General features: G+C 51.4%; 1 protein-coding gene across 1 annotated transcript in view; it reads left to right on the top strand.

The window, feature by feature from the left end:
- The window catches only part of ydjc (YdjC chitooligosaccharide deacetylase homolog), a 120,556-nt gene that overhangs the window by 54,691 nt on the left and 53,502 nt on the right, over positions 1-12,363 (top strand). The window contains exon 3 of the mRNA XM_059943726.1: positions 8,782-8,941. Coding sequence (XP_059799709.1) covers positions 8,782-8,941 — 160 coding nt within the window. The remainder of the gene's footprint in view (positions 1-8,781; positions 8,942-12,363) is intronic.

Below are 12,363 nucleotides of genomic sequence, written 5' to 3'. Positions count from 1 at the left end.
CCGGTGAACTGGGGATGTGGGGATGGTACCCTGTGGTGTGATGCAGCTGAGTGCCCAGGAGCTGCGCCAGTGCTGTCCACAAACCAGACGTGAACTGCGCCCCTCTGTCGGAGGTGATGTCCGTTGGGAGGCCGAACCTGGCGATCCAGTTTGCAATGAGCGTCCTGGCGCAGGACTCAGTGGACGTGCCTGCGAGCGGTACGGCTTCCGGCCATCTGGTGAACCTGTCTACCATGGTAAAGATATACCTGGTGCCCCAGGAGACTGGCAGGGGGCCGACGATGTCCACGTGGATGTGTTGGAACCCCCTGTGCGTCGGCTGGAACTGCTGGAGGGGAGACTTCACGTGCCGCTGGACTTTGGCGGTCTGGCAGTGTACGCAGGTCCTGGCCCAGTGTCCGACCTGTTTGCGCAAACTGTGCCAGACGAATCTGTCCGCTACCAGCTTGATGGATGCCCAGATGGACAGTTGGGCCAGGTTGTGCAGCGTGTCGAACACCCAGCGCCTCCATGCTGCTGGTACCAGGTGTCGGGGTTTGCTGGTAGACACGTCGCACAGGAGTCATTCCGCTGCCGGGCTGACGGAGACGTCCTCCAACTGGAGCCCTGAAATGGTGGTGTGGTAAGCTGGAATCTCAGGGTCTGACCGTTGTGCTTCCGCCAGTGCTGCGTAGTCTATTCCTGAGGACGATATGCCTACTGAGTGGAGGCAGGGACGAGACCGTGTGTCGGTGTCTGACCATTGTGCTTCCGCCAGTGCTGCGTAGTCTATTCCTGAGGACGATATGCCTACTGAGTGGAGGCAGGGACGAGACAGCGTGTCGGCGACAACGTTGTTCTTCCCTGTGATGTGGCGGACGTCCATGGTGAATTCTGAAATAAAGGACAGGTGCCTCTGCTGCTGAGCCGACCATGGGTCCGATACCTTGGCCAGTGTGAAGGTGGCTTGTGGTCTGTATACACGGTGAACTCCCTTCCCTCGAGGTAGTACCAGAAATGCCAGACAGCCAGATAGAGCACCAGCAACTCTCTGTCAAAAGTGCTGTACTTCACCTCTGGTGGCCGTAGGTGTCGGCTGAAGAAAGCGAGTGGTCGCCACTGGTCCTCGGCGAGCTGCTCCAGGACTCCGCTGACTGCTGTGTCGGAAGCGTCGACTGTGAGTGCCGTGGGTACATCGACTCTTGGGTGCAGCAGGAGGGCTGCCTTTGCCAGCGCCTCCTTGGTCTGCTCGAACGCCTCCATGGACTCCGCGTCCCATGCCACCTCTTTGGCCTTGCCGGCCATCAGGCTGAACAAGGGTCTCATGATGCGTGCCACCGCTGGCATGAACCGATGATAAAAGTTGACCATCCCTACAGACTCCTGCAGGCCCTTGACCGTGCTGGGCTTGGGGAACTGGTGGATGGGCTGGACCTTGTCCAGTAGGGGAACTGCGCCATGTCGGTTGACTCTGTGGCCCAAGAAGTCGATCTCCGTCAGCCCGAACTGGCACTCCGCCGGATTGATTGCCAGTTCGTGGTCGCTCAGGCATTGACAGAGCTGGTGCAAATGTGCCACGTGCTCTTGGTGTGAACAGCTGGCCACCAGGATATCGTCCAAGTAAATGAAAACGAAATCTAGGCCGCGTCCCACCGAGTCCATGAGCCTTTGGAAAGTTTGGGCTGCATTCTTGAGACCGAAAGGCATCCTCAGGAATTTGAACAAGCCAAATGGGGTGATGAGGGCTGTCTTGGGCACGTTGTTGGGGTGCACTGGGATCTGATGGTATCCCCTGACCAGGTCGATTTTTGAAAAGATGGTCGCTCCCTGCGGGTTTGCAGTGAAGTCCTGGATGTGGGGTACCGGGTATCTGTCAGCAGTTGTGGCATCTGTAGTCTCTGCAGGGCCTCCATCCTCCTGCGGACTTGGGCACCATGTGCAGCAGGGATGCACATGGGCTATCTGAGTGGTGTACGATTCCCAGCTCTTCCATCTTACGGAACTCCTCCTTGGCGAGGTGGAGCTTGTCGGGTGGTAACCTGCGAGCTCAGGCGTGCAGCGGGGGGCCTTGTGTGGGGATGTGGTGTTGCACGCCGTGCTTGGGGTCGACTATGGAGAACTGTGGGGTGACAATGGAGGGGAATTCCACCAACACCCTGGCGAATTCGTTACCCGAGAGGGTCACAGAATCCAGGTGGAGGGCCGGTAGCTTGACTTCTCCGAGCTGGAAAGTCTGGTATGTCTCAGTGTGGACCAAACGTCGGCCTTTTAGGTTGACCAGGAGGCAGTTGGCTCATGGAAAATCTGCCCCTAGTAGTGGCTGTGACACCGCTGCCAACGTGAAAGTCCAAGAGAAACGGCTGGACCCGAAATGCAGTGAGATAGTTCATCTGAATACTGGTGCCATTTGTAGCAGTGAGTTCGGGGCCTGGGACCGTGTTACAAGTGTCCATGTTCGAGGGGGAGAGTACGCTGACTTTGGCCCCGGTGTCTACCAGGAAGCGCCGCCCGGAGTGTCGGTCCCAGAGGGTCAGGAGGCTGTCTCGGTGACCAGCCGTCGTAGCCATTAGCGACGGCTGGCCCTGGCATTTCCCGAAAAGCACATGGTGGGCGGCAGCGACGCGTGCCTGAGCCCCTCTTTGGTGATAGAAACATCTTTCATATCTTTCCCCCGTGGGTCTCAACGGCTTCGGTTGCGGGGACTGGGCTTTGGGGTGCGCGATTGTGGCTAGGTCAATGGAGGCTGCTCCATGATGCTTGCTCTGCCAAAGGACGTCTGCTTTAGCCTCCATGGGTCGCTGAAATCCTCACTCGTGAGGAGGAGGTGAATGTCTTCTTGCATTTGCTCGAGGAACAACTGTTTAAGTAAAAGGCACGGCTTATGGCCGTCCATGAGCACCAGCATATCATTCATGAGCTCAGATGGTGTGCGATCGCCCAGGCCGTCCATGTGTAGGTGTTGCGTCGCCCATTCACGGTGGGTGAGTCCGAAGGTACAGATCAGGAATGCCTTAAGCTGAGTGTACCTGTCCTCCATTGGTGCCTGGCGTAGGAAGTCGATGATCTGTCCTGCCATCTCCTGGTCTAGCGTGCTGACCATGTAGTAGTACCACATGGTACTACTGTAATGTCCCTGATATTGAACTGAGCCTCAGTCTGCTCGAACCAAAGGTGGGGCTGAGTGGCCCAGAAAGTCAGGAGCTTCAGAGAGACCACGCTGTACGAGTTTCTCAAACTCGTGGCTGGTCACTGAGTCGCCGGCTCCAGATGCCGTCTGGAACGTCGGGGTCACCAATGTAGTCGCACGCAACACGCTACTAAAGAAACACACGGAGGCGGAGAGAGCTGAACTCAGAATGCCTTTACTGATTCAAAATTGCGCGCTTAAATCTCCCCTCCCATGGGCCCCTGCGACTCGAAGGGTGGAAGTGACGTCAGACTGTCCCCAGAAGGTCCGTCCCGAGCGGGTAGTCCCAAACACGCTACCGCATATCTGCCCATGGCTCCCAATGGCGGTTCAAGTCCCGCATGTGCAGGCCGCCACAATATATTCACATAATGTCAAAAAATCCCAAATTCTGAAGTGCCATCATCCTATTTTACATTCCATTAACTTTAATCTTTAAAAAAAATCCAGAAAGTAACTGATTTGTCTTTGAATTGTGTGGTGTATGAGGTTTTTTATCCACCATTTTATTTATATGGAATATAAGTTGTGATTCATGTTGGTACCAACGACATAGGCAGGAAGAGGGATGAGGTCCTGAAGTGTGAGTTTTGGGAACTAGGCAGAAGGCTGAAGAACAGGACCTCAAGGGTAGTGTTCTCAGGATTGCTGCCCGTGCTACGCAATAGTGATGGTAAGAATTGGAGGAGATGGCAGTTGAATGCGTGGCTGAGGAGTTGGTGCAGGGGGCAGGGTTTTAGATTTTTGGATCATTGGGATCTCTTCTGGGAAAGGTGGGACCTGTACAGATTGGATGGGTTGCACCTGAACTCGAGGGGGAGCAATATCCTTGCAGGTAGGTTTGCTAACATGGTTCGGGAGGGTTTAAACTAATTTGCAAGGGGGATGGGACCCGAGCGATAGAGCAGTGAAAGAAGTGCATGGAGTAAAGCCAGATCTAACATATAGAGAGGCTTTGAGGAAAGAGAAGCAGAATAAAGGGTATAAAGGTAGTAAGGTAGAAGGGCTAAAGTGTGTGTACTTCAATGCAAGAAGCATCAGGAACAAAGGTGATGAACTGAGGGCTTGGACACATACATGGAATTATGATGTAGTGGTCATTACAGAGACTTGGCTGGCACCAGGGCAGGAATGGATTCTCAATATTCCTGGATTTCAGTGTTTTAAAAGGGATGGGGAGGGAAGGGAGGAGTGGGTGGCATTACTGGTCAGGGATACTATTACAGCTGCAGAAAGGGTAGGTAATGTAGCAGGATCCTCTTTTGAGTCAGTATGGGTAGAAGTCAGGAACAGGAAGGGAGCAGTTACTCTACTGGGGGTATTCTATAGGCCCCCTGGTAGCAGCAGAGATACCGAGGAGCAGATTGGGAGGCAGATTTTGGAAAGGTGCAAAAATAACAGGGTTGTTATCATGGGTGACTTCAACTTCCCTAATATTGATTGGTACTTGATTAGTTCCAAGGGTTTAGATGGGGCAGAGTTCAAGCGTGTCCAGGATGGATTCCTGTCACAGTATGTTGACAGGCCGACTAGGGGGAATGCCATACTAGATCTAGTATTAGGTAACGAACCAGGTCAGGTCACAGATCTGACAGTGGGTGAGCATCTGGGGGACAGTGATCACCGCTCCCTGCCCTTTAACATTATCATGGAAAAGGATAGAATCAGAGAGGAAAATTTTTAATTGGGGAAGGGCAAATTATGAGGCTACAAGGCTAGAACTTGCGGGTGTGAATTTGGATGATGCTTTTTCAGGGAAATGTACTATGGTCATGTGGTCAATGTTTAAGGATCTCTTGCAGGATGTTAGGGATAAATGTGTCCCAGTGTGGAAGATAAAGAATGGTAGGGTGAAGGAACCATGGGTGACAAGTGAAGTGGAAAATCTAGTCAGGTGGAAGAAGGCAGCACACATGAGGTTTAGGAAGCAAGGATCAGATGGGTCTATTGAGGAATATAGGGGAGCAAGAAAGGAGCTTAAGAAGGGGCTGAGAAGAGCAAGAAGGGGGCATGAGAAGGCCTTGGCGAGTAGAGTAAAGGAAAACCCCAAGGCATTCTTCAATTATGTGAAGAACAAAAGGATGACAGGAGTGAAGGTAGGACTGATTAGAGATAAAGGTGGGAAGATGTGCCTGGAGGCTGTGGAAGTGAGCGAGGTCCTCAATGAATACTTCTCTTCAGTATTCACCACTGTGAAGGAACTTAATGAGTGAGGAGAATATGAGTGAGGTTGATGTTCTGGAGCATGTTGATATTAAGGGAGAGGAGGTGTTGGAGTTGTTAAAATACATTAGGACAGATAAGTCCCCGGGGCCAGATGGAATATTCCCCAGGAATATTCAGAGGATTGCTGAGCTTCTGGCTAGGATCTTTATGTCCTCGTTGTCCACGGGAATGGTACCGGAGGATTGGAGGGGGGCGAATGTTGTCCCCTTGTTCAAAAAAGGTAGTAGGGATAGTCCAGGTAATTATAGACCAGTGAGCCTTACGTCTGTGGTGGGAAAGCTGTTGGAAAAGATTCTTAGAGATAGGATCTATGAACATTTAAAGAATCAAGGTCTGATCAGGGACAGTCAGCATGGCTTTGTGAAGGGCAGATTGTGCCTAACAAGCCTGATAGAGTTCTTTGAGGAGGTGACCAGGCATATAGATGAGGGTAGTGTAGTGGAGCTTCTTTAGGTAAATGAATAGTAAAAAAAATAGTTAAGACCAAAATTGGGCCATTGAAGACAGAAACGGGTGAATTTATTGTGGGGAACAAGGAAATGGCAGACGAGTTGAACAGGTACTTTGGATCTCTCTTCACTAGGGAAGACAAAAGCAAACTCACAGATGTAATAGTGGCCAAAGGAACTAGGGTAAAGGATGAACTGAAGGAAATTTATATTAGGCAAGAACCGGTGTTGGATAGACTGTTGAATCAGAAGGCTGATAAGTCCCCGAGACCTGATGGTCTGCATCCCAGGGTACTTAAAGAGGTGGCTCTAGAAATCGTGGACGCATTGGTAATCATTTTCCAATGTTCTATAGATTCAGGAACAGTTCCTGCTGATTGGAGGGTGTCTAATGTTGTCCCACTTTTCAAGAAAGGAGGGAGAGAGAAAACAGGGAATTATAGACAGGTTGGCCTGATGTCAGTGGTGGGAAAGATGCTGGAGTCAATTATAAAAGAGGAAATTACGACACATTTGGATAGCAGTAGAAGGATCAGTCCGAGTCAGCATGGATTTATGAAGGGAAAATCATGCTTGACTAATCTTATGGAGTTTTTTGAGGATGTAACCATGAAAATGGATAAGGGAGAGCCAGTGGATGCAGTGTACCTGGACTTCCAGAAAGCTTTTGATAAAGTCCCACATAGGAGATTAGTGGGCAAAATTAGGGCACATGGTATTGGGAGCAGAGTACTGACGGATTGAAAATTGGCTGGCTGACAGGAAACAGAGTAGTGATTAACGGGTCCCTTTCAGAATGGCAGGCTTGTGACCAGTGGGGTACCGCAAGGTTCAGTGCTGGGACCGCAGCTGTTTACAATATACATTAATGATTTAAATGAAGGGATTAAAAGTAACATTAGCAAATTTGCTGATGACACAAAGCTGGGTGGCAGTGTGAAATGTCAGGAGGATGTTATGAGAATGCTGGGTGACTTGGACAGGTTGGGTGAGTGGGCAAAAGTATGGCAGATTAATGTGGATAAATGTGAGGTTATCCACTTAGGTGGCAAGAACAGGAAGGCAGATTACTATCTAAATGGAGTCAAGTTAGGAAAAGGAGAAGTACGAGATCTAGGTGTTCTTGTACATCAGTCAATGAAAGCAAGCATGCAGGTACAGCAGGCAGTGAAGAAAACTAATGACATGCTGGCCTTTATAACAAGAGGAATTGAGTATAAGAGTAAAGAGGTCCTTCTGCAGCTGTACAGGGTGCTGGTGAGACCCCACCTGGAATACTGTGTGCAGTTTTGGTCTCCAAATTTGAGGAAGGACATCCTTGCTATTGAGGGAGTGCAGCGCAGGTTCACAAGGTTAATTCCCAGAATGGCGGGACTGTCATATGTTGAAAGATTGGAGCAACTGGGCTTGTATACACTGGAATTTAGAAGGATGAGAGGGTATCTGAGGGTATCTGATTGAAACATATAAGATTATTAAGGGATTGGACACACTGGAGGCAGGAAGCATGTTCCCGCTGATGGGTGAGTCCAGAACTAGAGGCCACAGTTTAAGAATAAGGGGTAGGCCATTTAGAACAGAGATGCGGAAAAACTTTTTCACCCAGAGAGTGGTGGATATGTGGAATTCTGTGCCCCAGAAGGCAGTGGAGGCCAAGTCTCTGGATGCATTCAAGAGAGAGTTAGATAGAGCTCTTATAGATAGCGGGGTCAAGGGATATGGGGAGAGGGCAGGAACGGGGTACTGATTGTGTATGATCAGCCATGATCACAGTGAATGGCGGTGTTGGCTAGAAGGGCCGAATGGCCTACTGCACCTACTGTATATTGTCTATATCTTATGGTCATATAGATGAGGGTAGTGCAGTGGATGTGATCTACATGGATTTTAGTAAGGCATTTGACAAGGATCCACATGGTAGGCTTATTCAGAAAGTCAGAAGGCATGGGATCCAGGGAAGTTTGGCCAGATGGATTCAGAATTGTCTTGCCTGCAGAAGGCAGAGGGTTGTGGTGGAGGGAGTACATTCAGATTGGAGGGTTGTGACTAGTGGTGTCCCACAAGGATCTGTTCTGGCACCTCTACTTCTCATGATTTTTATTAATGACGACACAAATGTTGGTGGTGTTGTAGATAGTGTAGAGGATTGTCGACGATTGCAGAGAGACATTGATAGGATGCAGAAGTGGGCTGAGAAGTGGCAGATGGAGTTCAACCCGGAGAAGTGTGAGGTGGTACACTTTGGAAGGACAAACTCCAAAGCAGAGTACAAAGTAAATGGTAGGATACTTGGTAGTGTGGAGGAGCAGAGGGATCTGGGGGTACATGTCAACAGATCCCTGAAAGTTGCCTCACAGGTAGATAGGGTAGTTAAGAAAGCTTTCATAAGTCGAGGGATAGAGTTTAAGAGACGTGATGTAATGATGCAGCTCTATAAAACTCTAGTTAGGCCACACTTGGAGTACTGTGTCCAGTTCTGGTCACCTCACTATAAGGATGTGGAAGCATTGGAAAGAGGAGATTTACCAGGATGCTGGGTTTAGAGAATATGGATTATGATTAGAGATTAAGGGAGCTAGGGCTTTACTCTTTGGAGAGAAGGAGGATGAGAGGAGACATAATAGAGGTGTGCAAGATATTAAGAGGGATAGACAGAGTGGACAGCCAGCGCCTCTTCCCCAGGGCACCACTGCTCAGTACAAGAGGACATGGCTTTCCGTTAAGGGGAGGGAAGTTCATGTGGGATATTATAGGAAGGTTTTTCACTCAGAGTGGTTGGTGCATGGAATGCACTGCCTGAGTCAGTGTTGGAGGCAGATACACTAATGAAGTTTAAGAGACTACTAGACAGGTATATGGAGGAATTTAAGGTGGGGGGTTATCTGGGAGGCAGGGTTTTCTATTTTTTTGAGCCAAGTTCTTTCTTCCTCTCTCAAACAGAAACAGGCTTCCCCTTGGCCTTCATGCAAATCTGTCTGAGGGTTTCCCTGTCTGTCAACAACTCCGAATGGGCTCTTCCCTGGTCAATAAGGATGGCTTTTTCCATGGCAAAATGGGAATTCGGGAAGTGCTGAAAAGTGGCCACATCAACCTATCTGAGGTATGTGTCGAGGCTGACCATGGTGTGAAGGTTAAACAGGAACACTATCATCTTTTCAGATCTCCAAAGGAAATATAAATGTAGACAGGGCTGAGCTTTCACAGCTGACATATCAGAATCAGGTTTGATATCACCGGCACCTGTCGTGAAATTTGTTAACTTTGCAGCAGCAGTTCAATGCAATACATGACAAATTTAGGGAAAAAAACCTGAATACAAAATAAGTAGAGCAAAAACAGAAATAAATTTAAAAAGTGATTAGTGAGGTATTGTTCGTGGATACACTATCCATTCAGAAATCGGATGGCAGAGGGGAAGAGGCTGTTCCTGAATTGCTGAGTGTGTGCCTTCAGGCTTCTGTGCCTCCTTCCTGATGGTAGCAAAGAGAAGAGGGCACAACCTGGGTGATGAACCGCTTTGAGGCACCGCTGCTTGAAGGTGGCCTGATACTACAGAGGCAGTGTCCATGACAGAGTTGACAACTTTCTGCAGCTTCTCTTGATCCTGTGATTTAGAACCCCCCCCCCCCCCCCCCATACCAGTTAGAATGCTCTCCATGGTACATCTGTAGGAAATTTTGCTTTCATATAGAGGATAAGCATGGAGATATTGCACATTCTGGAAATGCAAACACACACAAAATGCTGGAGGAGTGTAGTGAGTCAGGCCACATCTCTGGAGAGGCCAAGACCCTTTATCAGAACTGGAGAGGAAAGTGGGTAGGGAGGGCAGAAGCCAGAATTAGGGTGAAGGGAAGCTGGCAGGTAATAGATGGAGGAAGGTAGGGGCAAAGTAACAAGCCGAGAAGTGATAGGTGGAAGAGGTAAAGGGTTAAAGAAGAACAAAACTTAACAGGAGAGAACTGACTGTAGAAGGAAGAGGAGGAGGAAGAGAACCAGATGAATGTAATTTCATGTTGAGAAGAGAAGAATGAGATGCTAACCAGAATGGGGAATGGGAGAAAGAGAAAGGGAGAGTGGTCAAAATGGTTGGATGCTGGAGAAATCGATGATCGTGCCATCAGGTCGAAGACTACCCAGACAGAATATCAGGCATTGCTTCTCCGATCTGTGCTTTGCCTCATCGTGGAAGTAGAGGAGGCCGTGGACTTAATAGGGATGCAAAGTCAAGTTGAAATGGGTAACAACCTTGAAATCCTGCCTTTTTTCAGTGGACAGAGTGAAGGTGCCTGATTAAGTGGTCCCTCAATTTGTGTCAAGTAAAGGAGGTTGCCCTGGCTCCATCGGATAAAATTGAAAAGCCCAATGGGTTTGCAGCTGAAGTGTTGCCTCACCTGGAAGGGTTTTGGAGCCCTGAATGGAGGCGAGGGGAAGGAGGTGAGGAAGCAGGAATGGAGGTAGGGGGTGCAGGGGCAAGAATGGAGGCGAGGGTGCAGGAATGGAGGCTGGGGAGGCGCGGGGGCAGGAATGGAGGCTGGGGAGGCGCGGGGGCAGGAATGGAGGCTGGGGAGGTACGGGGGCAGGAATGGAGGCTGGGAAGGTGCGGGATCAGGAATGGAGGCTGGGGAGGCGCGGGGCAGGAATGGAGGCTGGGAAGGTGCGGGGTCAGGAATGGAGGCTGGGGAGGTGCGGGGTCAGGAATGGAGGCTGGGGAGGTGCGGGGTCAGGAATGGAGGCTGGGGAGGTGCGGGGGCAGGAATGGAGGCTGGGGAGGTGCGGGGGCAGGAATGGAGGCTGGGGAGGCGCGGGGGCAGGAATGGAGGCTGGGGAGATGCGGGGGCAGGAATGGAAACGGGGGGAGATGCGGGGGTAGGAATGGAGGCGGGGAGGTGCGGGGGCAGGAATGGAGGCGGGGGAGATGCGGGGTTAGGAATGGAGGAGGTGGGAGATGCAGGGGCAGGAATGGAGGCTGGGGAGGCGCGGGGGCAGGAATGGAGGCTGGGGAGGTACGGGGGCAGGAATGGAGGCTGGGAAGGTGCGGGATCAGGAATGGAGGCTGGGGAGGCGCGGGGCAGGAATGGAGGCTGGGGAGGTGCGGGGTCAGGAATGGAGGCTGGGGAGGTGCGGGGTCAGGAATGGAGGCTGGGGAGGTGCGGGGTCAGGAATGGAGGCTGGGGAGGTGCGGGGGCAGGAATGGAGGCTGGGGAGGCGCGGGGGCAGGAATGGAGGCTGGGGAGATGCGGGGGCAGGAATGGAAACGGGGGGAGATGCGGGGGTAGGAATGGAGGCGGGGAGGTGCGGGGGCAGGAATGGAGGCGGGGGAGATGCGGGGTTAGGAATGGAGGAGGTGGGAGATGCAGGGGCAGGAATTGAGGCTGGGGAGGTGCGGGGGCTGGAATGGAAGCGGGGGGAGATGCGGGGGTAGGAATGGAGGCTGGGGGAGGTGCGGGGGCAGGAATGGAAGCGGGGGGAGATGCGGGGGTAGGAATGGAGGCGGGGGGAGGCACAGGGCAGGAATGGAGGCTGGGGGAGATGCGGGGTTAGGAATGGAGGAGGTGGGAGATGCAGGGGTAGGAATGGAGGCTGGGGAGGTGCGGGGGCAGGAATGGAGGCTGGGGAGGTGCGGGGGCAGGAATGGAAGCGGGGTGATGTGGGGGTAGGAATGGAGGCGGGTGGAGGCACAGGGCAGGAATGGAGGTGGGAGATGCGGGGGAGGTGCGGGGGCAGGAATGGAAGCGGGGTGATGCGGGGGTAGGAATGGAGGCGGGTGGAGGCACAGGGCAGAAATGGAGGTGGGGAGATGCGGGGGTAGGAATGGAGCTGGGGGTAGATGCGGGGGAAGTGCGGGGGCAGGAATGGAAGCGGGGGGAGATGCGGGGGTAGGAACGGAGGCGGGGGAGGTGCGGGGGCAGGAATGGAAGCGGGGGGAGATGCGGGGGTAGGAATGGAGGCGGGTGGAGGCACAGGGCAGGAATGGAGGTGGGGGGAAGTGTGGGGACAGGTGTAGCACTTGTCCTGCCTGGTTGGTTGGAGTATGTGCTATGAGGAGAATTTGGACGCTGTTGCTGTTTTCTCTAGAGTGGCAAAAACTGTGAGGAAATTTGACAGAAATATGTAAAATTATATATCAATAAAGATACCCCATGGGTCATACTACAGTGCAATACACAATCAGGCCTTTTGGCTCATCTACTCTGTGCCGTACCATTTAAATTGGCTACTCCCATCAACATGCACTGGGACCATAGCCCTCACACCCCTCTCTGTACCTGTCCAAACTTCTCTAAATGTTGAAATCAAACCCACATATACCACTTCTGCTGGCAATTTGATCCACACTCTTACCAACACTGAAGAAGTTTCCCTTAAATATTTAATCTTTCACTTTTAACCCATGACTTCTCATCGTAGTCTCACCCAACCTTTGTGAAAATAGCCTTTACCCTATCTATATCCTTCATAATTTTATATAGCTCTATCAAATCTCCCCTCAGTCTTCTACATTCTAGGGAATAAATTCAA

This window comes from Hypanus sabinus, chromosome 18, assembly GCF_030144855.1.
Source record: "Hypanus sabinus isolate sHypSab1 chromosome 18, sHypSab1.hap1, whole genome shotgun sequence".
NCBI lineage: Eukaryota > Metazoa > Chordata > Chondrichthyes > Myliobatiformes > Dasyatidae > Hypanus > Hypanus sabinus.
This window is presented reverse-complemented; position numbering and strand designations above follow the sequence as displayed.